Source organism: Tursiops truncatus, chromosome 11 (genome assembly GCF_011762595.2).
Source record: "Tursiops truncatus isolate mTurTru1 chromosome 11, mTurTru1.mat.Y, whole genome shotgun sequence".
NCBI classification, from domain to species: Eukaryota; Metazoa; Chordata; class Mammalia; order Artiodactyla; family Delphinidae; genus Tursiops; species Tursiops truncatus.
The window spans coordinates 91,261,496-91,288,060 of record NC_047044.1 but is presented as its reverse complement, the minus strand read 5'-3'; the positions used below and the strand labels follow the sequence as shown (position 1 = coordinate 91,288,060).

Sequence of the window (26,565 nt, the reverse complement as noted above, 5' to 3'; positions counted from 1 at the left end):
CTGTGTATGTGTGTGTATATATATATAAATATAAGTGCTAGTCGTCATCATCATCATCATCATCATCACTATTTTGTGCTTCATGTTAAGTCCCAAATAATTACCAACTGATGGGTCATTTGATAATTTTGAGGGTGTGACTGTGTCTTACTTATCTTTGCTTTGGCTACAGCCTTGACCTGGAGCCATATTCAGTTTCTAATATCAGAAGGAGCAAGTTGGGGGGTACGGAGGAGATTCTTGAAGTATCTCTCGATGGTAAGACAAACACCCAAAAAGGTTCCGCCTTTGACTAGTCTCTCTACTTGTGCCATAATCTTGCTAGAACCTCTTTTCATCATAGTTTTACCAACTGCTGTGTCAACACATTACCTTAAAACGAGTGGGGAGAGTACTCAGGAACTCACTCCCCACTGTCTCTCTATCCCCAGAGCCCGGCACAAGGTAGTATAACGAGGGTGTGTCGCATTGAATTGTGGCATCCAAACTGGCTAGGTAATTCCAGAGGAGGTCATTTCTACATGTGCCTCAGCAACACAAGAGATCAGCCACTTTGTTAAAAACTAGAGCAGACCAGGTCCTCACACCCCCATCACCATTCTTTCCAGAAAGGTTTCCTGACTTATTTTATTGACTATCAATGACTATTTATCAGGTTTTACATCATTAGTGAGCATCAGAGACTCTTAATTTGCAACTGTTAGGGAGCCACCCAGTAGAGTTAAAAAAAATGAAGACAGAAATTCCATTTGGCCAAGGCTGCTAGACGATGCATTACATGGAAATACGTAGCTGACACTTCCGATTCATCTCTCATAAAACAGGAACAACAGGATTCAATTAAACTTCATAAGCGTGTAGTTAAGTAACCACTGTGGGGGGGGGGGGGCAGAAGTGCTATGCCAGGCGCCTGGGGTATATAAAGATGAATAAGATGGGGACCCTGTCCTCAAGGCACTAACAGGTGGTGGAGGGGAGAGATGGGGCTCTGATCCAGTGGAAATGGAATCAGAAAGAGCTTCATCAAGAAGAGAGCATCATATAACTGATTCAATTAGTTGTACAGCAGAAACTAACACAGCATCGTAAAGCAATTATACTCCAATAAAGATGTATTAAAAAAGGTCATTTCTGGGCTTCCCTGGTGGCGCAGTGGTTGAGAGTCCGCCTGCCGATGCAGGGGACGCGGGTTTGTGCCCCGGTCCGGGAGGATCCCACGTGCCGCGGAGCGGCTGGCCCGTGAGCCATGGCCGCTGAGCCTGCGCGTCCGGAGCCTGTGCTCCGCAACAGGAGAGGCCACAGCAGTGAGAGGCCCGCGTACCGCAAAAAAAAAAAAAAAAAAAAGGTCATTTCTAACAGCTATATGATGTAGCATCATATTGACACACAATACAAAATATTGTAATTTCAAAAAAAGGCATAAAACAAAAAGAAGAGAGCATCTGAGATGGGTCTTGGAGGTTGAGCAGGATCTATTTTTTTTTTTTTTGCAGTACGCAGGCCTCTCACTGTTGTGGCCTCTCCCGTTGCGGAGCACAGGCTCCGGACGCGCAGGCTCAGCGGCCATGGCTCACGGGCCCAGCCGCTCCGCGGCATGTGGGATCTTCCCGGACCGGGGCACAAACCCGTGTCCCCTGCATAGGCAGGCAGACTCTCAACCACTGCGCCACCAGGGAAGCCCTGCGCAGGATTTTGATAGGTGGAGACGGCAGAGGCAGCATCTGGCTCTCAGGAATCACAGTTCTAAGAGATGCTAGGATGGGGCTGTGCGGGAGGCTGAAGGGGCATCACAGCAAGCCTCAGGGGGCCCTCCGAATGCATGTCTGCGTGGTGCATCACGCAGTGAGGGGCTCCTCAGGGGCCGGGGGTGGGGCAGTGGAAGAAGAGGGAGAAGAGAGTGTGAAGAAGAGCAAGACAGCGAGAGAAGCTCCTGAAAATTGTGAATGCCTACCCGAGGCTGTGGGCCTGGTGGATCTGCCTCCGCTGCGCACGGCGAGATAACCCTGCAGGAGCCGCGCAGGTACACCGCCAGGAGCTTCCGGATACAGGACAGAGGGCGGGCCCGGGAAGGTGTCGTAAAAGTGTCGTAAAAGCTCAAAGAAGCAACAAATTGCTGCGTGCTTCGAAGGCAGTGATGGAGGATTTGAGCGTATTTCTTTGTGTTTTGATTTGGTCTCTCGAGCGTTTCATAGGTTGGTAAAAGCAAATTATATTTTCTGAGGCCGTCAAACCAACGTCCTTATCTGCCTATCTCAGTCGTTCATCGCACGATGTTCGTCCTTTCACACATCTCCCCCCGAAGTGCGGCAGAATATAAGGCACACCACTGCATTTTAAATGTGGTGATGTGGGAAAACGTGGCAGCCCTATACTTCCCACTGCTCTTGGCAGCTGCCTGAGCAGCTCTGCAAGATGAGAGGAAAACAAGGCAGTTCTTTCTTTTGGCCTCTGGCACAAACTCACCTTCTCTGCCCTGGCTCCAAGGCTGTGTCTTGGTACGTGGAATTGTCCTTTGCAAAACAGTCCCCAGCAGTATATGTCTTAAATTGATAAAATGATGTCTGTATGAAGATGCTATTGCTTCTCATACAACTGTCCCTGTGTAGCTGAAAACAAAAAACTCTAGCCTATGACCTGTATTCTTTCTCCGCCATTGGTTTGTGGCTACAGTCACAACTTCCAGAGGGTTGACATTTTAAGCTCTTCTGCTTTGCTTCAGAGAATGCTGGATACCTTTGCTCGGAGGGAGCCTCACTGCCTCTCTGCTCAGTTGAGACAGTGCACGGGGTGCCTATTGGTGCAGTCCTTCCTGGGTGGCGCCTTGGGTCTGAGAGTCTCAAGCACATGAATTCTTCCAGCCTCCCCTCTGCCCTGTCTCCCTGCCAGAGCTCTTGTCTCTGTGAGCCCTGATTCTTTACTCCATTTGGCATTTCTCCTTCCTCCAAATTAAACTCTTGGGCAACAGAATGTGTAGTAAGCCTTCACCTCCTAGACCATATCAGAAGAGGAAGGCAGGAAACTGGTAACCACTTCTGTCTCTTCCCTCTTCCCCAACCCACTGCCAGGGGTCTGTTTTAAGCTTGCCGGGTCACATCCCACTGTTCTGAGCTTTGAGTGAAGCACAGAGCAGAGCCTTTGAATGCATGCTGATTCAGAAATTCCCCTACTTATTGGACTTTTCAGCAATGCAGTCAGAATGACAGCCTCTGAAAAGGAGCTTCTGGGAAATGCCCTTCTAAAGATGGTTTTGGTTGTATTTCTTTCTTTTTTTTTTTTTACATAGTAGCATTTATTTATTTATTTAGCCCCACAGCTTGTGGTTATGGATAAAGGAACTCAAGGATAGGTCAGTACTTTATATTATGAATAAGGCAGAAATCATAAAGCTACTTCCCAAAGTGAGATGTTAAAACTTAGGTTTTCCTGAGACATAAGAATAACAGAAGGGTCACTTTTGTCAGAAGTCTCCTCGGTCAAACTCCCTGAGCTCTCTAGTACTGATGACAAAGTCCAAGGAAGACAAGCTTAGGCTCTCAACGTTCAATCTATGTTAGCATCTCTAACACAGATTAGAGATGCTCCACTCAAGTTACATAGCTTCCCTTAATAACTCATATGTATCTTATGCATGACTTCATTGAATATATTTACGTTCACACAACTTCAATCTGAATTATTTCTCCAAACTTGCAACTCAATTTCAAGAATGCAGTCAGAAACCAGTGGATCCCGAAATAAAGATTTGTAGGGGAAAAGAAGAAGTTCAGATTTTTACATGTTGAATACAGTTTTAAACATGTTTTTTAAATCGTATTTAGTTTATAAAGTTTTCTACATCTCCAAACTGAGAGTCCCCTATTAAGGGGACTTGTATGGTAAGGTAACAAAAATTTGGCATAAAAACAAAACCAGGAATTTTTCGTTTAAATTTTAAAAAAGAGCAGCCAGAGTCCAGCAATTAGTCATTCAACATTTGATACAATTGCCAGTACTCATAAACAGATTAAGATCAGCACTGCATTTACTATGACTAAGATGGTAACAGTGCAAAATAAGGTTTGGTTAAACTGCACTCAACAATCTAGGTCACAGAGCATAAAAGAAGAAAACCACGTCCTCAAGACATTTTATATCAAAGGAAGAATGAGGCTTGTTTAAATGAGTTGCAACTTTCCTTTCCTCAAAGATCTGTTCTCTAAAAAGGATGAGTCATGATTGCATTATTATAAGTACATATTTTGTTATTTCCATAAGACAAGGGAAGAACACAAGAATTAAATAACAATAGAGTTGGAAAGAACATTCATGTTAGACATTAAAATTTCAATTTAAAATCTTCCCCCACTTGAAAGTATTGTTCTAAGATGGTTGAAAATAAATGCTCTTACATTTTATTTTTATTTTGAATTAATCTTCTCTGTTTGTGGTCCTCAAAGAGCCACTCCACCTCCATTTGCTTTCTACCTGACAATAAATGACTAGTATGATGAAATGACATAGCAGTCTTTTAAAAGAGTTTCATGAGAGGGAAAGATTTTAAAATGTGTCACAATTGGGGGCTTTGCTCCTTCTAGGCAGGTATGACTACTACAGGTTCAAATGTAATTCTGATAATCTTTCTATCGTATGAGAAAAACCATGGCAAATTTTCAATTCTAGTGTACAATGCCAGGAAGAAAAAACCACTGTTGGGCAAAGAAAAGGACAGAGGTTGCCTGGCAGTTCTCCACCATGACTGGGTACTTACGGGGCAGTGAGGTAACCCTCCAAAAAGCCGGCTGCAAACATGACGATCTCATTGCTCAGGGATCGAGAACCGTACCCCGCTCTGATCTCAAGGATGCCCCAGCCTGTGGTTTTCACAGAGTTATTGTAAAAGCCATAGGCATCCCCATTCCTGTCTAGGACATTTTGGACTTGTATTCTCTTCTCAGTAGGCATCCAGTATGCAGTTGCATAGTAGACCCCTGGAAAAAAAGAAAAACGAATAATGATAGGATGTCATTGAACTGAACTGCTGATACATTTTTTTTTCTTTGTAACCAACAATTCCAGCACATTTGCTTTTAAAGAGTTCTGTTCTGTTACAACAGAATTGGGAAATCTGCCACGCTATAGTCTGTCCTTGTTACAAGTGGGAAAATACCAGAGCCTTGACCAAGGGGGATGAGCCTAGAGCACAAAGAACCAGGTCAAAGGTAGGGGCGTAGCTGGAGCATCAAAGAGGTGGGTCTAAGTGCTTCATCCTTAGAGATGGGATTCTGGGCAAGGCAGGAGCTGGAGCTCTCACCCACCTTGTCATTCAACCAAGAATAGGGTTCACATCCCTGGTCTGCAACCCTTTCCATCCCCCTCAATAGTTGGACCAAAGCACCCGTATTCTCTCACTTTCTATCCTATCTCTCCTGCTTAATTCTTTTTGTTTTTCCTTATCAAAAATACCTTATTTACAAAAAAATTCAATTATACTGTACATCCTACACTGGAAATGCATTGAATAATTGCTAGAATAAATATAGGCAATTAATTCCATGTTTTATGAGAATGAGAGAAATTGACATTTGAATGTTATCAAAGCTTAACTTAGAACATAAAAAGTCAAAAAGGCAAACTCAAGTTTTAGTCTCATTTAATGGCATGGTCTGTTCGTTTCTCACAAGCTCTCCAATCAGTGAGAGTCTAAGTTGTAGAACATTATGTAAGTTTTTGTACTCTGAAGGTAGAATGTGCAGTTTTTTCTTAAGCAGGATGGATGGAATATAGGTGTCTGCATAAAAAGGAAGCAGAAAGGCAAGAAACACATGGTTGAATACTTCTCCCCATTTATGCTTCCTCACAATACTTTTTATGCGACTCTTCATGTGTTCAATTGTTTTTAAACACAGGTCTACACAGCACCAGCTACAAGGCAAGATGGGTCATGTCAAAAGTCAAACTGGATAACTAAGACCCCAGAGTAGCTAAATTAACAAGGCTGAGGATACCTGGTCCATCAATTTTTTATGTGCCAATTCTTTTTTTTTTTTTTTTTTTTTGAGGTACGCGGGGCTCTCACTGCTGTGGCCTCTCCCGTTGCGGAGCACAGGCTCCGGACGCGCAGGCTCAGCGGCCATGGCTCACGGGCCCAGCCGCTCCGCGGCATGTGGGATCTTCCCGGACCGGGGCCTGAACCCGTGTCCCCTGCATCGGCAGGCGGACTCTCAACCACTGTGCCACCCGGGAAGCCCTGTGCCAATTCTTGATATAACTATTAAGCCTTGATATCATGTCTACTATGTAAACACATTTATGTAGGCCAGGAACAGAAGAGATGAAGCAATTATCTGTATAATTCAGAAAAAAATCTTCCCTAGCAAGTTAAAGAGGACATGTGGAGCTTGATTCTTCCAATTTTAAATCTGTATGCCTTAGCCTTATTATAATTTATCCCACTCACCCGTATAAACCTCATACTAACATGTAAAGTGAACTGACAAGCTGGAAAAAAAAAAAGGGTAGGTAAAGTATGTTCAATATATAGACAGGATCCAGTGAATACAGGTCACAGAACAAAATGATGAACTGCTTTGTATTTGTCCAAATTGTACAGATAATTTTTCCCACTTTCCTTTTTACTTAGCCTGGGAAAACACTGTGAGAATCTCCAAAGACTATCTTTAATACCCAGATTTTGTCCACTGCTGGACGCCTAGTGTTTTCTTTTGAGAACTAGCATTCCCTTTTTTTTCAATCTTATGAAAAAATTGTACTTTTCTACCCCTTTGGCCTTGGTTTTCAGTGACTTCTTTTTTGTACACATAAGTATGAATTTCTCCTCCCAAAGTGTGACAGGTATATTGGCCTTTTCTAAAGAAATGAAAAAAAGTTAAAATATTGAAAGTTTAAATACTTTTTCACAGAAACAAACTATTCAATTTTAAAGAGAGAGAGAGAGAGAAACATTTTATTCTTTCTATCATGAACAACATAAATCAACCAAGCTTCACATTTTGGGTAGAAATTTTTTAAGTATGAATTTTTTCAGAACCTATTTTATTTAAAAAAAAAAGGAAGAACAGGTGTATTTTGGCAGAGAAGTAAAATATAAAGTATACAAAATTTGTTTTAAAATTTGCATACAAAATTTTAAAACACAGTACAATTATATAAAAATATAGCACAGACAACAGCCTGTAAAATTTCCTTCGGCCTTTCATTTGGTAGAGTTAAACAGAAAACCCTTCCTTAAAAAAAAATTAGCATCAACGCAGTCCATAAGTTAGGTTGTATATGTTGAAAGAACTTTTCCTTGAGCTTCCAAAATCCTCTTCTTCCATGGTTACCCACATAAAGCATGACTAGTGAGGTATATAGGGCAAAACACTGTTAGGTGGATGTACAATAAGGAAAAAGTGCATAAACAAAGAATTCTTCCCATTTTCATAGAAGTATCAGATTAAATGTGAGTTCTTCTTCTTCATGTATCATTTTACTTTGGCAGAATTAAAATAAACCCCTACAAATGTCTTTGTTCAAGTCCCAGCAGCAGTGATGTGTCTCCTTTGGTGGCATTATCTGATGCCACAACCATACAGTCCCTAGAGGAAGTAAGGTTTTGTGTGTGTCTGCATCTGTAACTACAAACATCAAATGTAAGATCGTACATCAAGCACCGTGTCATACTGTTGTCCCTTCTTCCGCCTGCCACAGTTTTTGATGAGAACCACATACAGTGTCGAAAACATGACCCAATAGCATGCATAGAGCAATGTTCCAACAATTAAAACTGTCTGTTTGGATTCTGAGAATGGCTTTTTAGATTCCTTATAAATGGTGAAAATCACACCACCCAGGAGGACTGTATACCAAACTGATACTGGAATGAGTCCTGTGAAATTAACAATGGATTTCCTTCCAGATGTGCCCCACCCAGCTTTGCTTATTGTTGCAACTGGGAACATCTTGGCGGGAAGTAAACTTGACATGTATAACATTGAGTAGAGGGACATGAAGACCATGATGATATTTCCTCTAAGGCAGCTGGCAGAAGATGATTTTATGAGACGCACTAACTGGACAGTTAACCAGAAAAGGAGGATGTTCCAAATTTTACCCCTGTAGAAGAGCTGGATTACTGTGGCAATGAGAAAGAAAGGGAAGAACCCAGTGATGACTGCTTCATAGGTCATCCGCAAGTGATGTTTATGAAACCACATTGCATTGTACAGCCACTCTCGGATGCAGGACTTGCTCCAACAGGTCTGCTGGTTTAACCATCTGAGATATCCCTTAGGTGTTTCAGTAAGGCATTTGGATCGAGCTGTGTATTTTCTTGCATAGCCCAGGCTCAGCACTCAGTTTGTTAGATGCCTGTCATCTCCAAAACCACAATGGCTGCCCATAATTTTTTTTTAATATTTATTTGTTTATCATTTATTTTTGGCTCACGCGTGTCTTTAGTTGCGGCATGCAGGATCCTTAGTTGCAGCATACATGTGGAATCTAGTTCCCCAACCAGAGACAGAACCCGGGCCCCCTGCATTGGGAGCACAGAGTCCTACCCATTGGACCACCAGGGAAGTCCCCTGCCCATAAATTTTTGATTGTACCAGTCTTCCACAAATTCATGCAGTAAGGAGTTTCTGTACATTCCCAGAGGTCCACTGATGCACTGGACGCATCCAAAATAAGACTGACAGGCCCTTTCTATGTTAAAAGCCATCCAGTATCTCAGTCTGCTGAGGAAGGAGATCTAGGAATCACACTTGTTTAAAATCTGGACATCTCCCCTGACACCTCCAACCATGGGATCTTCTAAAACTTTTACTGTCTCCACTGATGAGGCAGGGTCAAGCATGGTGTCTGAATCACCAACCTGTGCATAATCCACACTTGGTCCCAGTGCTCTGAAAGCCGTGGACATGACTTCTCTTTTTCCACCCCATTTTTGTTTTTTTTTTTTTTTTTTTTCCACCCCATTTTTGCATGATGCAAATACTCTTGTTGGACAAGACCAACTGGGTGACATGTTGTGAGCTTTCTTTATGTGACTCATCTGTCTCACCAGGACCCTTCATGTGGAAGTTGTTCTTCCAGATCTAAGTGGCTGATTTGTCCCTGCCCATGACTGCAATGAAGATGTCCATCATGTAAAGATCATCTTCTGAATTTCCATCTATGACCATGACAACTTTAATTCCAGGGTAGGTTGGCCTTTTCACAGATTGCAAACATTTCCATAAGTAGTCTGGATCTTCTTGATAAACAGCAATGCAAAGAGTTTTCTCATAGTTTCTGAACTATGAAGAGGCTTTTTTTCCAGGTCTCTCTGACCTTTAAACCATTGTTCATACTTTACCAGAGTGACCTTTCTAAAATGCAAAACTGATTTGTTTACTTAATTACCCCAAATCTTCAATGGCTTCTACTTCCTAGAATTAAAATTCTTTGACTTACCCTCTTGACATTCATGACCTGCTTTCTGCCTACCTATCTAGTTTCATCCACCACTCCATGCACTTTGTGATCTTGAAACCATTGCACACACAGCTCTCCAACCTGCCATGAGCTGGTCCAGCACCTCTGACTTTGCATATGCTGTTTCCTATGTCTGACATTTTCTCCCTTGTGAAATACCTAGCAATCTCAAAATTGCTATTTAAGACTCAGGAAGCAACACCCCCTTTGTAGGGACTGACTTGCTCTACAAGCTCCATGTACCTTGAAAGCAGGTCTTCTTCCAGTTGTATCACATTGTAATGCAATTTATACGTCTGCCCCTGCTTCTAGCCTGTGAACTCGAGGCCAGAGATTGTTTCCTCAGCACTTGATATGGTGTCTGACCCACAACAGGTGCTCAATAAACATCTGTGAAAGGAAGGAAGACTTAGGAAGAGAGAGAAAAGAAAAAAGAAGAAATGAAGAGAAGAAATGGTATGTAGTGCATTTATCTCTCTGCCTAAGAAACCACTGTACAGCTGCTCAGGTTAAAGACAAACTTATTAAGGTCATCAAAGAGGTGGGAGGAGGCCAGAATGACTCAGATTCTAGGCTGTGACTCAGTGGATGGTTGTTGTATCATCACTGAGAGAGGGAGCAGATGGGAAACAGGTCTGGGAGGGAATATGAGTTTAGTTTCGGACACACTAAGTTTTTAGTGGTTAAGATACTATAAAGCTCAGATTAAATATTTATCTATGGTTATCTATTTTCCACATTCAAAACTGACTCAGTATTTTATCTTTTTTGATGCAAAGATTGTCTATGAAAATTAGCACTAAAATTAGAAACTTAATACTAGAGCATCGTGGCACCTTGGCCCAAGAGGGTGATACACTGGGACTTGGTCAAGACGCTAATCAGCTAATGCTGATTATGACCCTTAAAGAATGATCTTGAGCAGGAAAGTCAATTTATTCTGAACTGAGTCATGACCATATTGAAATCCATATTGGATTTCTTTAAAAACGGTAACGTGGAAGTAATGGCACTGATAAACATAGGCAGGCGCAGAATACATGTCAACAGGCTGCTGGTGATGAATGAGTCTAACTGTTACTAAGTCAATTGACCACAGTTGGACAATTGTTGGCATCATCCATAGATATGTCCTTTCTTCTCCTCCCAAATATAATAAGTATGTTTTCCAAACTGATTTTGGGACACAGCCTCAGCCCCTCTCCAGCTTTTCTCATGCATTCTCTCCCACCCTCACCTCCAGTGAGCTTTGTAGGAAATGAAAAAGGGTGGCTGTTTCACTGTTACTGGTACTATCTACTTTTCTGACCACAAATAATAAACTTCTGTAAATCTGTGCTTTTTTGACACTCATGTGCCCCCATGCATGGAAAAAAAATCTTTTACCCAGTCCTCAAGAGAATTCAATGAGAAAAATTTACTGCTAACACACTGACCAATTTACTTTTTTTTTTTTTTTTTTTTTTTGCGGTACGCGGGCCTCTCACTGCTGTGGCCTCTCCCGTTGCGGAGCACAGGCTCCGGACGCGCAGGCTCAGCGGCCACGGCTCACCGGCCCAGCCGCTCCACGGCATGTGGGATCTTCCCGGACTGGGGCACGAACCCGTGTCCCCTGCATCGGCAGGCGGACTCTCAACCACTGCACCACCAGGGAAGCCCCACACTGACCAATTTAGCAAATGCTTTGAGAATTAAGCCAAAATCTGAGTTTCTCCTGCTACCCCTAATTGATGTCCTCCGTTCCTCAATGTTTTCTCCATGTATCAACTCTTCCTGGTTGCCCAGTCCCATGCTTTTTTCTGATTTTCTTAAATCCTCGAATAATTTAAGCCTTATGCTTTTCTATTTTTAAAAAAACATCATGTTGTGAGGCGAATGGTGTGGAAAGGGCAATAGCAAAAAGGTAGAAAAATATCACATAATTCTAATCTCAGTCTAGCTCGATACAAGCTCTGTGAAGGCAGGGACCTCTTCTGCTTATGACCCTATATCCTGGGAGTGCTGTAGCTGGCACAGTAATGTTTCTTTGATGAATCTCGTTTAATTGTGTGTGTTCTTGACCCAAAAGTGAAATTTATCTGAACATTCACGGAAGTTAATCTAAAATAACTCAAGTCGTATGTCTTCGTGCTTGGGTAAGGAGCCTAGAGGACGTTCAGATGCCCAAGGGACAAGGGCCACGTGTTGATATTTTCTCTAGAGTCATGAAAATGAAAATGAGATTTAAACTTTTTTTTTTTGGCTGCGTTGGGCCTTCATTGCTGTGCACGTGCTTTGTCTAGTTGTGGCAAGTGGGAGCTACTCTTCGCTGCGGTGCATAGGCTTCTTATTGTGGTGGCTTCTCTTGTTGCGGAGCATGGGCTCTAGAGTGCGGGCTCTGTAGTCGTGGTGCACGGGCTTAGCTGCTCCGTGGCATGTGGGATCTTCCCGGACAAGGGATCAAACCTGTGTCCCCTGCATTGGCAGGAGGATTCTTAACCACTGCGCCATCAGGGAAGTCCCAGATTTAAACATTTTTAACATTAACATCCTTAGAATCAATGCACTTGATAAATATTTGTTGAATGAATGGGAATATTACTTTCTAAAAGCAGAGTATTTTTCTTCTGTAAATAAAGATGAAAGAGGTCCCATCATTTTCCTATTTCTCTCTAAAAACCCAAACACCCAAATTGAATTTCTTTTATTTACCTGTTTATTCTAATATTTTCTATGAGTTAATTGTTTTCAGTTGAAAAATAATTCCTAACCCTGTCTTAGAATTTGTAAAATAATCATAAGTGGCCTAAATCACTCTTTCCCATATTTGGAACCTAAGTTTGCTAGCACCTCATTTATGAAAGAGGAAGTAGTTTTCAACCCTGAGCAATACAATTTTTGCCTGATGTAGTCAGTCAGTTAGAGAAAAAAAGAAGCATGAGAAAGCAGAGGCAGAATATGTCAGAGAAAAATATAAAAACAATAAAATTGCAACTTAATCTATCCAGATTGGTTTTAGCTAATAGTTTACTGACTGTGATCCTTGAATTGCTTTTCTCTTTTATGCTCAATGAGCATGGTCATTCAGCATCCCTCTGTGTACCTTGGCTTTGCACCTTTCCTTCTTCGAAAGGGCTTTCAGTAAATTGATACCTTGTTTTAGATTTGCTTTGTCTCTTCATCAGAGTCATTAAGAAAATAACTGATTCATGAATAATCAACCTCTAGGCAGCAAAACTGTAAGTAGGTATTTTAGCTCTCACTCCCTCCAGAAATCAGAGCCTGGGATTGTTGATGAAAGGAGAATTATTTGGGGAAGTGCTCCCAGAGAACAGGATTAGGGGGCCAGGAGAGTGAAACAGGGAGGGAGGGAAAGCAGGAGGGTGCATTTTGAGATGGTCCAAAGAGGTGTGCAGAATAAGCCTCTGAAGATCCCATCCCAGGGATGGAAGAGGGAGCATTTATCCAACTGCTCCCATCCCACATAGGTCAAAGGGAGTGTCAAATGAGGTGCTAAATCCTTCACTCTCAGGTTTGCACATGCTCCAGTGTTAAACAGTTATGATTTCGGAGGAGCTCTGAGGTAGAAAGCAGGGGGCTCCTGCAGTCTGGCTGAGGTGAGGTGCCTCAGCTTATATACGAGAAACTAGAATAAAAGGCAGGTGAGAAGATGTGAGGTGGGATGAATAATGTGCCTGATACACAAGGCAGGTTGAAAGGGATTAGTTTAAAAAAAAAAAAAAAAGAGCTTCAAGGAAACAAAATACTAATACATTAAAATGCTGGAGATTTGCTTGGCTCTGGAATGATCTCTTTCCTTCATCTCCTAAAAATGTACCTATTCTTCATTGCTGGCTTAACTCAGAGTTCTTGCCAAAAGTCTTATCAACAGAAAGTCAACTTTGCCCCATTCTGATTCGGCACCCAGCTCACTGCTCATCTAGATCACTCTTCAGTTACATGTATTTGTGTGTATTTGGTCCAATAAATTTCATTACAAACTTCTTAAGAATGAGGGGTAGCATCTTAAATTTCATTGTATTGGCTCCTTTGGGCTTAACACAATGCTTTATTATATGGCCACGTAAATCCCCAACTTTCACACTGGCTGGAGGGTCACCATTGGAGACAGATTCACATCACATCTACAGTATATTAATTCTTAATTTCTAATTGCAGATTAGAATTTTGATATCTTAGGTCTGGTTTGAGTAACTCGACACTACCTTATATTGGAATTGTAGCTGTGTGTGCAAGACTGAAGGACAAATTTCAGAGCAAGCCTGTCTCTCTCAATCAAGAGACTTGCACAATTTTCCCCAAGAAGATGATAACATATCTGTTGTCTATACAGACAGAGAGTTTCAAATTTTCGACGCAAGGTTTCCTCATAATTTCACTACCTCTATTAGTTTCATTTTTTAACCACATTAAGTAAATTCCTGTTTCACAGTAGTACAAAAAACCTACATAATAACATTATTAATACATTTTCTAGCCACATCTTAAAGCCAAATTATCAAAAGATTGTGAAATATAAGTTGTAGGAGCAACTGGAATCTTCTCTATTAAAAAAAAAAGGTGAAACAAATGCATTTTTTTAAAAAACTCTTAAATGTTAAACAAAATTAATCCCTTGAGATTCATTCCATTATTGTTGCTACTACCTTTTTTGCTATTTCAATAGTAATGCTTTGAAATTTGGAATCCAACAAAACATAACAGGTGACAAAAGTAAAAATAATGTCTAAATAAGTGTGAAAACTAAAGTTTCTATTTTGCGTGTCAGAACCAAGACCCAAGATGAAGTTCACGTGATAAACAGTTAATATATCATGGAAAGTAAATCACCATGAAATAGTTACTTAAAATGTTCTACCTCAATTTCAATACTGAAGGAAGATCTTTTAAATTTTCTTCCAGAGAAAGTTTTTGATCTTTGCTATCAGATTCAGGACCAGGAAACAAAATTTAATAATAAAGATTCATAAGTACTTCTCCCAGAAATTCTTCTGGAACTTATCTATTTGAAAAAAAAGTTTTTTGCTAAGGTCTAATCAATAAACGTGGTGTTACGCTTGTCTCTGCCCTGTCAAAGTCTACAATAAATGTTCAGTCAAAATATGTGTAGGTTAATCTTTATGAGAGAACCTCCCTAAATTTTCTCAAAATATTCCAAACTCCATGTGTCCCAAACTAAAGTCACCCTGTTCCCAGTCCTCAAAAAAGTGCCTTTTCCTTTAGTTCTCACCTTGATAAAGGCAAGAAACATCCACCACTTTGATCTGGAAGTCATCCCTCCTGGCCATTTACCAAGTCCTCAGGCTTTTATCTATTTCCTTTTCTTCCCTATGTATCACTTTAGTTGAAGCTCTTCCCATTTCTGGAACTGATCTTGTATACATTCTTATAAGCACCCTAGTATAGAGCTTGGATTGGTTCAAGATGGTGGAGTAGAAGGGCATGCACTCACCCCTTCTTGCAAGAGCACTGGAATCACAACTAACTTCTGAACAACATCAACAGTAAGTCGTTGGAACCAACCAAAAAAGATACCCACATCCAGAGACAAAGGAGAAGCCACAGTGAGAGACTCCACTCTTGGAGGGCACACACAAAGGCCTGTGTGCATTTGCACCCAGGAGAAAGGAGCAGTGACCCCATAGGAGACTGAACCAGACCTACCTGCTAGTGTTGGAGGGTCTCCTGTGACGGGGTTGGGGGGGGACGGCTGTGGCTCACCACAGGGACAAGGACACTGGCACTGACAACAGCACTTCTTGGAAATACTCATTGGCATGAGCCCTCCCAGAGGCTGCCACACCAAACAGCCTGTAGGCTCCAGTGCTGGGTTGTCTCAGGCCAAACAACCAAGAGGGAAGGAACACAGCCACATCCATCAACAGACAAGTGGACTAAAGTTTTACTGAGCACATCCCTGCCCACAAGAGCAAGACCCCATAAGGTTAACAGCTGATCTTTCAGCAGAAACTCTGCAAGCCAGAAGGGAGTGGTAGGACATATTTAAAATGATGAAAGGGAAAAACCTACAATCAAGATTACTCTACCCAGCAAGGATCTCACTCAGATTCAACAGAGAAATTAAAAGCTTTACAGACAAGCAAAAGCTAAGAGAATTCAGCATCACCAAACCAGCTTTACAACAAATTCTAAAGGAACTGCTCTAGGCAGGAAAACAAGACAAGGAAAAGACCTACAATAACAAACCCAAAACAATTAAGAAAATGGTAATAGGAACATATATATCGATAATTACCTTAAATGTAAATGGATGAAATGCTCCAACCAAAAGACACAGACTGGCTGAATGGATACAAAAACAAGACCCATATATATGCTGTCTACAAGAGACCCACTTCAGACCTAGGGACACAGAGACTGAAAGTGGGGATGGAAAAAGATATTCCATGCAAATGGAAATCAAAAGAAAGCTGGAGTAGCAATTCTCATATCAGACAAAATAGACTTTAAAATAAAGACTATTACAAGAGACAAAAAAGGACACTATGTAATAATCAAGGGATCAATCCAAGAAGAAGATATAACAATTGTAAATACATATGCACCCAACATAGGAGCACCTCAATATATAAGGCAAATACTAAGAGCCATAAAGGGAGAAATCGACAGTAACAGAGTAATAGTTGGGGACTTTAACACCCCACCTTCATCAATGGACAGATCGTCCAGACAGAAAACAAATAAGGAAACACAAGCTTTAAATAACACATTAGACCAGATGGACTTAATTGATATTTATAGAACATTCTAACCAAAAGCAGCAGGATATACATTCTTCTCAAGTGCACACAGAACATTCTCCAGGATTGACCACATGCTGGGCCACAAAGAGAGCCTTGGTAAATATAAGAAATTTGAGATCATATCAAGCATGCTTTCCAACCACAACACTATGAGATTAGAAATAAACTACAAGAAAAAAAGAAACTGTAAAAAACACAAACACGTGGAGGCTAAACAATATGTTACTAAACAACCAATGGATCACTGAAGAAATCAAGGAGGAAATCAAAAAACACCTAGAGACAAATGAAAATGAAAGCACAATGACCCAAAACCTAAGGGATGTGGCAAAAGCAGTTATAAGAGGGAAGTTTACAGCAATGCAATCTTACTTCAGGAAAAAAGAAAAATCTCAAACAACATAATCTTACACCTAAAGCAACTAGAGAAGAACAAACAAAACTTAAAGTTCGTAGAAGGAAAGAAATCATAAAGATCAGAGCAGAAATAAATGAAATAGAGACGAGCAAAGATCAATGAAACTAAAAGCTGGTTCTTTGAAAAGATAAGCAAAACTGATAAACCTTTAGTAAACTCATTAAGAAAAAAAGGGAGAGGACTCAAATCAATAAAATTAGAAATGAAAAAGGAGAAGTTACAACTGATACCACAGAAATACAAAGGATCATAAGAAACTACTACAAGCAACTGTATGCCAATGAAATGGACAACCTGGAAGAAATGGACAAATTCTTAGATGGTACTGGCACAAAAATAGACATATAGACCAAGACTGAACCAGGAAGAAATAGAAAATATGAACAGGCCAATCACAAGCACTGAAATTGAAACTGTGATTAAAAAACTCCCAAGAAACAAGTCGAGGTCCTGATGGCTTCACAGGTGATTTCTATCAAACATTTAGAGAAGAGCTAACACCTATCCTTCTGAAACTGTTCTGAAAAATGGCAGAGAAAGGAAAATTCCCAAACTCATTCTATGAAGCCACCATCACCCTGATACAAAAATCAGACAAAGATATCACAAAAAAAGAAAATTACAGGCCAATATCACTGATGAACATAGATGCAAATATCCTCAACAAAATACTAGCAATTCGAAAGCACAATTCATTAAAAGGATCATATACCACAATCAAGTGGGATTTATTCCAGGGAATGCAAGAATGTTTCAATATCTGCAAATCAATCAGTGTGATATACCACATTAAGAAATTGAAGAAAAACCATATGATCATCTCAATAGATGCAGAAAAAGCTTTTGATAAAAATTCAATATCCATTTACAATAAAAACTCTCTGGAAAGTGGGCATAGAGGGAACCTACCTCAACATAATAAGGCCATATATGACAAACCCATAGCTAACATCATACTCAACAGTGTAAAGCTGAAAGCATTTCCTCTAAGATCGGGAACAAGACAAGGATGTCCACTCTCACCACTTTTATTCAACAGAGTTTTGGAAGTCCTAGCCGCAGCAAGCAGAGAAGAAAAAGAAATAAAAGGAATCCAAATTGGAAAAGACGTTAAACTGTCACTGTTTGCAGATGACAGGACACTAGGCATAGAAAATCCTAAAGACACTACCAGAAAACTACTAGAGTTCATCAATGAATTTGGTAAAGCTGTAGGTTACAAAATTAATACACAGAAATCTGTTGCATTTCTATACACTAACAATGAAAGATCAGAAAGACAAATTCAAGAAACAATCCCAGGCTTCCCTGGTGGCGCAGTGGTTGAGAGTTCACCTGCCAATGCAGGCGACATGGGTTCGTGCCCCGGTCCGGGAAGATCCCACATGCTGCAGAGTGGCTAGGCCCGTGAGCCATGGCCGCTAGCCTGTGCGTCCGGAGTCTGTGCTCTGCAACGGAAGAGGCCACAACAGTGAGAGGCCCGCGTACCGCAAAAAAAAAAAAAAAAAAAAAAAAAAGAAACAATCCCATTTACCATCACATCAAAAAGAATAAAATACCTAGGAATAAACCTACCTAAGGAGGCTAAAGACCTGTACTCTGAAAACTATAAGACACTGATAAAAGAAATTGAAGACGACACCAACAGATGGAAAGATATACCGTGTTCTTGGATTGGAAGAATCAATATTGTCCAGATGACTATACTACCCAAGACAATCTACAGATTTATTGCAATCCCTATCAAATTGCCAATGGCATTTTTCACAGAACTAGAACAAAAAATCTTAAAATTTGTACGGAGACTCAGAAGACCCCGAATAGCCAAAACAATCTTGAGAAAGAAAAACGGAGCTGGAGGAATCAGGCTCCCTCACTTCAGACTACACTACAAAGCTATAGCAATCAAAACAATATGGTACTGGCACAAAAACAGACATATAGATCAATGGAGCAGGATAGAAAGCCCAGAAATAAACCTATGCATCTATGGTCAATTAATCTATGACAAAGGAGGCAAGACTATACAGTGGTGGAAAGACAGTCTCTTCAACAAATGGTGCTGGGAAAACTGGACAGCTACATGTAAAACAATAAAATCAGATCATTCTTTAACACCATACAAAAAAATAAGCTCAAAATGGATTAAAGACCTAAATGTGAGACCAAACACTATAAAACTCCTAGAGGAAAACATAGGCAGAACACTCTCTGACATAAATTGCAGCAATATCTTTTTCGATCCATCTCCCAGAGTAATGGGAATAAAAACAAGAATAAACAAATGAGACCTAATTCAACTCAAAAGCTTTTGCACAGCAAAGAAAACCATAAACACAATGAAAAGACAACCCACAGAATGGGAGAAAATATTTGCAAATGATGTGACCGACAAGGGATTAGTCTCCAAAATATACAAACAGCTCATGTGGCTTAATATCATCAAAACAAACAACCCAATCAAAAAATGGGCAGAAGACCTAAATAGACATTTCTCCAAAGAAGACATACAGATGGCCGAGAGGCACATGAAAAGATGTTCAACATCGCAAAGTTTTAGAGAAATGCAAATCAAAATTACAGTGAGATATCACCTCACACCAGTCAAAATGGCTATTTTCAAAAAGTCCACAAACAATAAATGCTGGAGAGGGTGTGGAGAGAAGGGAACCCTCCTGCACTGTTGGTGGGAATGTAAATTGGTACAGCCGCTATGGAGGTTTCTTAAAAAACTAAAAATAGAGCTACCATATGACCCTGCAATCCCACTCCTGGGCATATATCCAGAGAAAAACATGGTTCGAAAATATACACACACCCCAATGTTCACTGCAGCACTGTTTACAATAGCCAAGACATGGAAGCAACCTAAATGTCCATCAACAGAGGAATGGATAAAGAAGATGTGGTACATATATACAGTGGAATATTACTCAGCCATTAAAAAGAATAAAATAATGCCATTTGCAGCAACATGGATGGACCTAGAGATTGTCTTACTGAGTGAACTAAGTCACAGAGAGAAAGAGAAACATTGTATGATATCGCTTATATGCGGAATGTAAAAAGAAATGATACAAATGAACTTATTTACAGAACAGAACCAGACTTAGAGAATGAAGTTATGGTTACCAGGGGCTAAGGGTGGAGGAAAGGGATAGTGAGGGTGTTTGGGATTGACATATACACACAGCTATATTTAAAACCAGTAACCAGCCAGGATCTACCGTATAGCACAGGGAACTCTGCTCAATGTTATGTGGCAGCCTGGATGGGGGGGTAGTTAGGGGGAGAGTGGATACGTGTATGTCTGAGTCACTTTGCTGTGCACCTGAAACTATCACAACATTGTTAATCAGCTATACTCCAATATAAAATAAAAAGTTCAAAAAAAAAGATACCACATTAAAAAAAACTAGTATAGAAAGAGCACAAGAAAATGTTTGAGTTCACACAGAGCACTGTCTTCTTTTGGGTCTAAAACACTAAGACAATGGGAATGAGCTGTAGGAAGACTTAGTGAGTCTCAGAAAGACAGAAAAGTGTTGGGAAATTCTAAAGCAGCCATGGTTAATAAAAATTGCACTGTGGCAAAAATAATCAAGATGATTTCAGACAGTTATAACCAAGGAAAGTGTTTTCTGAAACAGCTGCTTAATGTGCTGGTATGGACCCCAATGTTAGGCCATGATTAAGAAAAAATTCTGTTTTTATAACAATCTTTTTGCAATCCTTTTGCCTTATCAAGAGATCCACGACGCCTTTTCAGAGAAAAGCAATTCCAATGGCTGGTCAATTTTATAGCCCCTACTATGTGCCAGGCACTGTTCCTCACAACAAACTTATGATATAGATATTATTATAATACCCATTTTACAGATGAGGAAATTGAGGCATGGAGAGGTTAGATAACTGACCGAAGGTCATGTGGTTAGTAAGTATTGAAGCCAGGATTCAAACATAGGCAGTCTGGCTCTACAGCTTCTGTCTTGGAATTCCATCATATCTCTCTAATACTTGACTTCCAAGAATGAAGACCTGCCATAGAAAGAGTGAACATATGGAGCAACTTCCTCAGGGAATCTGGAAACAAGAAAGTTCTCAGAGATAAAGGATCAATTGAGATTGGCCTCAGCCATAGGTCTGCTACATCAGTTAAGGAGACTGAACAACTCCCAGGACTGTAAACTCCTCGACAGCCACATAAAGGGATTAGCTTCTTTAGAGAGGCAATCTGTTAGTCTCACGTGGCACTGGTGAGTCATGGGAGAGTGGAAAAGGAGTTGGTGACCAGGTTTTTGGGCAAGCAGTGTCTGGTAAGGAGGACCCATGGGCTGACTGAAGTGTCCAGTCCTAGTGAGATGCAGATGAATCAGGTCCCCAGCCTAAGAATCCCTGATATTCTTTTATCTTGTGTAGTTTGATTGCAGTGAGGATGTGCCTGGAGCAGGCTACACAAATAACCAGTCTGATAAAAATGAACAACAATTAGTATTTTGATGAATAGACGTGTGTTTATCAGGACAAATCAGCTTCCTTGTATCTGATCAGCTCTGGAGAACTGGAAAGAATGAATTTCTGGAGTCTAGCCCTGCAAGTCCCAGGGCCAGATCTGGAACCAGTTTTACAAGGCACATGCCACCTTACGAGTCTCTTGGCAACCAACCCACCTCTTTCCCTGGTGACAACCTGACTGCACTATACATACGACTTAGAAAAACTGGTAATTCCCTGGTGGTCCAATGGCTAGAACTCCGAGCTTTCACTGCCAAGGGCTCGAGTTCAATCCCTGGTAGGAGCTGCAAGCTATGCAGCAAAAAAAAAAAAAAAAAAGAAAAGAAAAGAAAAGAAAAATTATACAAGACATCCTAAAAACACATGTGGGGCTTGAAAGTCTGGAAAGATAAAGGCAATGCGATTATATGTCTGAAGTCTTTAATAGTTTGAAATATATGGCTAGGATGAATTGGTAGTTGTTTGCCGATTTCTAGAATAATGAAACTACAACGTAACTTTCAAAAATTAAGGAAGTTGGTTTTGGATAAAGAGGTGTATGTTAGCAGATACAAAATTCATTCCAGGGGGTTGAAAATACAATCCCTTTAGTGTTTATTGGGCACTCGTTAAATGCTGAGTACTGAGCTGGGCATTTCAGAGAGAACATGGAAAGCAAGGGGTAGCAAAGGCCCCATTTTCTGCCCAAAAGTTGTTGGCAGTCCAGCAGTTGAGGGTAAGACAAAGACCCCAAAAGCTGCACTAGAATACAGGTTAATATGGGTGGAACAAAGGAAACAGAGATCGCATCTTTTGAGATAGTCGGGGTGGGCATCACCAGTCATTCCTCAATGCCATGATAAGACGTCTTTCTGGATGGCTGGGCACAGTGCCATCAGGACCAGTTGCGCAGAAGTGCCCTCACTCTTTGCCTTGACTCCCTCCACCTGGCATGGCTTCAGCTTCTTATTTGGGGAGCTCAGTTTAAGAAGCTGTTTCTTGTTGGCTGATATTTTCTTGAATAAACGGTGCCCCATCTTCAGAAAAACAACGTCTCCACCTCACTCCTTAGGCTGCCCCTCACATCTACAGAAACATTTAAAACAATCCCAATAATCCAAAAGAAGAACAGAAAAGGGAGAGAAGATTCCGCCAGCACTCCAGACACAGAAGCCATTTCCATTTCCAGGGCGCTCCCTAGCCTGTCCCAGGTGTGTCCTAATGAGCAGTCTCAATGGGCTAAGGGGTGGCATGGGGACTCCACCACTTCCAGACTGTGCAGGCAAATCATGGGTCAGGAGCCTGGGATTGGTCACTTCTGAGCGCAGAAGCCCAGGCAGCTTCAAAGACTGGAAATATTTAAGAATGATAAGTGGGCAAGTTGCGAAAGCAAAGGTCTTGAAATCTGGACTGCACACACTTGCTGAAGGAAGGTGGAGGAACAAGAAGCAGTAGGTGCTTTTAGGAAGGGGTTGCTCTCCCAAACCCCACCCTAGTCTTTCACAAGGTCAGCACAGAAAAGGGATTAGGAAATAAAATGAAATGAATCCTCTCTTAATATTACTTTTCAAGTCTTTCAAGTTTTTTTTTTTTTAACTTAATGTTGGTTTTACTCATTGGGAATGAAAGTGACAAAGCCCAAACTTTTTTTTTCTTTTTTAGGCAAAGGGTCAGTGTCCATACCTGTAGGAATAAAACAGTTTTAAAACCTGTTTTACTAAGAGGGGAGTAGTCAAGTAAATGGCCTTTTGCACTTCAGCTCTGCCTTCACTGGCCGTGTATCTTTATGCAAATTACTGAAATCTCTCAGTCTCAAACTTTCTCATCTGTATTATGGGGATAATAAGCCTACTTAGGATTGTAGTGAGCATTATATGAAAGAACACACATCCTTCCGCACGCTGCCTGGCACATATCAAACTGACAATACCAGGCTGCACTTCTCATCATTTTAAACCAAAGTCATTGTCAATTAAGGAAAAAAAAAAAGTGGCATTCTGGGATCATACCTCTCTATGGTGCGAATAAATATATTCAGATGTCCTTTGGCTGACGCTTTTAGGACCAGCCAAGGCTCAGCAAAGCCAAGAGTCGTGCAGGAGCGAACCGATTTGTCTGCCAGGAATTCTGGCCAGCGCTTCTTAAGCTCGCAGAAGCACACACCCTATGCCCTCGTCTGGGGCCATCCCCGAGCTCCAGCAGGGCTGGAGCAACCGCGGCAGAAGCGCGTTCCTTGGCGTCCACCCAGAAGCCAGACGGACACACCCGCGGGAAGTAAACTTGACCCGACTCTGGAACTCACCGAGCGGCATGGGCTCAGCGTGGAGCGCGCGGGCGTCCAGGGCCCCTCCCGGCGCCCCCCGCCCGGGCTGCCCGCGGGGCGCGCTGCTCACCTGCCAGGCCCGACGGCACCACGGCGGCCAGAAGCAGCAGCAGCAGCAGCAGGGCCGGCGGCGAGAGCAGCCCGAGGCTCCCGTCCGGGCTGCGGCGGGACATCGCTCGGCGGCCGCGATCTCCGCTCGGCTGGACCAGGCGGCTGTTGGCAGAGCGGTTCTGCTGCCGGTGGTGGGGCGCAGCGATGCAGAGGTTGGAGCGTCCTTAACTTTCCTCTCTCCTGAGCCCGACCTGTTTGGGGCTTTTAGAGGCGAGGAAGGCTCACGTGGCCTTGACGACAACCTTCGCCCTGCTGGGCCCCAGTCGGGGAAGGGCGGGACCTTTCTGACCCTCTAGCGCCCTGTGGGCAGGGCTGGGACAGTTCCCCTGCTCAACTTCTGGGGCCTGCCGAGGCTACGTGCTGCTTTCCCCTCACTCGTCGGGCGGTTTGGCGGCCCTGGGCTGGAACAAATCAGTTCATCTCCACACGGCTAGCCTCTAGGGCCGGCCACTCGTCTGCAGCAGCTGGGAGGAGACCCCCTGGCCGTGGAGAAATGCATACCCCTGCCTACACGCAGCTCCGATTCTTCGCCATTCTGGAGAGGTCTTCACTGGTCCTTCTAACTCCAGGTCAGTGCCCTTCCATCTCAGGCTGTTTAACCTAAATCCGTTGACTGTTGCTCAAGACTTTGGATCGTTTGCTTTTCTCTTCATTGGCTGGATCCACCACTGGCGAGTGATTCAGATGGGTCTGAAACCAGATATATCTCCAAACCCTCTGTGAAGTCCCCATTTCTGTGCGGGACCAGTTGAAAGAGACATTGTGAAGTAGGCAAAACTATGCCTTGGGTAACATTGTGAAGTCGGCAGAGGGTGCCCTGGGTGACACTGTGAAGTAGGCAAAAGGCATTTTATTTATTCAGTAAGCATCTGTTGAGCCCACCTTTTGTGTCAGGTACCAGTGATATAAAGACCATTAACAGCATGTCTATGACAGGCAAGTAGGGATAAAACTGTATAAATAAACAGGTACTGGAAGCTGACGTTATTGCCGCAATAAAGCTCTGCTTAAGGGTCTGTGAGGGAACCCAGCTGGGGGCCTAGACACTCCCTTCTTCTCCATCTTTCTTCCAAGCTTAACTGAAGTGTTAATGGGAAGGGAGGAGAAGAGGCACATTTCCTAGAAGGGGAAACACATTTGTAATCGCTAGAAGAGATACAGAACAGTTACATCAACTCTCTGTGCAAAATGTTAAACACGAGTCCTAAGTCATAATTTTGTTTGGTGACAACACCTATCACAGTACTTGGATGATAATATCATGTAATGAATAGACATGAATGAAGGAATTGAGGACACTGTAAAAATTGCAATGTCCGTTTTTCTTTAAGTTAGAAAATAATAGTGAAGGAAAATGATGAACATTTTGATTGTGCCATGTCGAGAAGAGAGCTACAATAGGACATTCAGGGAAGTCAGAAAGTAAGTCAGAAAGAGGAAAACGAATATCGTATATTAACGCATACATGTGGAATCTAGAAAAACGCAAGGCAGAAATAGAGACGCAGTTGTAGAGAACAAACATATGGACACCAAGGGGGGAAAGCGGGGTGGTGGTGGTGGGATGAACTGGGAGATTGGGATTGACATATACACACTAATATGTATAAAATAGATGATAAAAAAAATTTAAAAAGGAAGTTGTGTCACCCCAAATATTTCAGTCATGCTACCCTCCACCACCCTCTTTCACCTTATAACCCTTCCAATCCAAGAAGCAAGTGGTTGGATGCGATCATGTGTAAGATGCAGAGACACTCATTCATCTATTATTTAGTCATCAAATACTTGCTGAATTCCACGTTCCAGGCACAGAACAGTAAACAGGACCAAGTCCCTGCCCTCACAGAGCTTGCGTTCTAGTGCGGGAAGCAAGTTATACATGTAAACAAATTAAGTGGATCAGGGTTTAGCAGCCTCAGTGCCGAGACATTTTGGACCACTGCAATTCTTCGTTGTGGGTGTGGTCCTACGCATCCTCTGGTCTTTATGCACTGGAACCTCCCTCTAAGTTGTGACTATCAGAAACGTCTTCAGTCATTGCCACACGTTCCCCTAGGGAGCAAAGTTGCCCTCAGTCGAGAATCACTGAATTCGAGGATGATAGATCTTGCCTTCTTTAAATTGTCAGTTTACATATCCAGGAGGGAGATGAGCAGCTAAACTCAGCAAAGCTGAGGGGAGGGGGACCAAAGAAGACGTTGACTGTGCAATGTTTTTATCACTTCTGTAGCAGATAGACACGTGCGGTTTGGGCTACTCACCACTCATTACCCAGTTCCTATTACCAATTTTTCATGAATCTGGACCCTATTGGTTTTGAAGTTTCAGTGAGCAAGGGAGGAGATATGTTTCCACCAAGAGACACAATAACTGTTTCACTGAATTGGAATTTTAAATTTCTGCCTGGCCTTTATTGGGCTCCTGTGAAAGAAACAGGCAAGAATAGGATTGTAGTGTTGGTCAGAGTGAGTGAGCCTGACAATTGAATGAATATAGCACTGCTACTCAGCAGGAGGGGGCAGTAGAAGGAGCTCAGGAGAGTCCCTTGTATCACCATGTCCTCCTGAAAAGGTTAACTAGAGTGCTGTCACCTCTCCTAGGCCGCCCCTCCAGTGACTCAGGCCCCTCACTCCAATAGGCAAAGAACGCCAACCAGCTGGGATGCTGGCCCAAAGCAAAGGGAACAGGAAAAGAGAAGTCATGAATAACTAGAGCTGGGGGACCAGTTGTAGAAACAGAGACAGTGGCCTCTGTCTATGTTTCTTCCCTTGCTGTAACATATATGTGGTGGATTCAAAATCTTACAGTTCCAGAATAAAATGTACATCATGTAAATTTGTTTTTTTTCCAAAAGGTATGATTAGCTTAGCATTCAAACACTTATCCATCGATGGTAGAAATTTGAGAATACCAAACTTAAGGTTACTCCGTCTCATTTGGGCTAAATTCTAAGCAAACTTCACCTCCTCCTTATTCTTTCCCCCTTTCCTGAGGCT

At 41.9% G+C, this 26,565-nt stretch overlaps 1 protein-coding gene and 1 pseudogene across 2 annotated transcripts in view; both read right to left on the bottom strand.

Moving 5' to 3' along the window:
- The window catches only part of PLBD1 (phospholipase B domain containing 1), a 68,716-nt gene extending 44,327 nt beyond the window's left edge, over nucleotides 1–24,389 (bottom strand). The window contains exons 1-2 of one of the 2 annotated variants that reach the window (XM_019937375.3): nucleotides 23,526–24,389; nucleotides 4,748–4,967 (exon numbers count right to left, since the gene is read on the bottom strand). In XM_019937375.3, coding sequence (XP_019792934.1) covers nucleotides 4,748–4,967; nucleotides 23,526–23,628 — 323 coding nt within the window. In that variant the 5' untranslated portion in view covers nucleotides 23,629–24,389. Of the gene's footprint in view, nucleotides 1–4,747; nucleotides 4,968–23,141; nucleotides 23,162–23,525 lie in introns of those variants that run through there. The other variant, XM_019937384.3, reaches the window with a different exon arrangement.
- On the bottom strand, nucleotides 4,978–8,521 carry LOC101316154 (hyaluronan synthase 2-like; annotated as a pseudogene).
- Nucleotides 24,390–26,565: the final 2,176 nt, after the last annotated feature.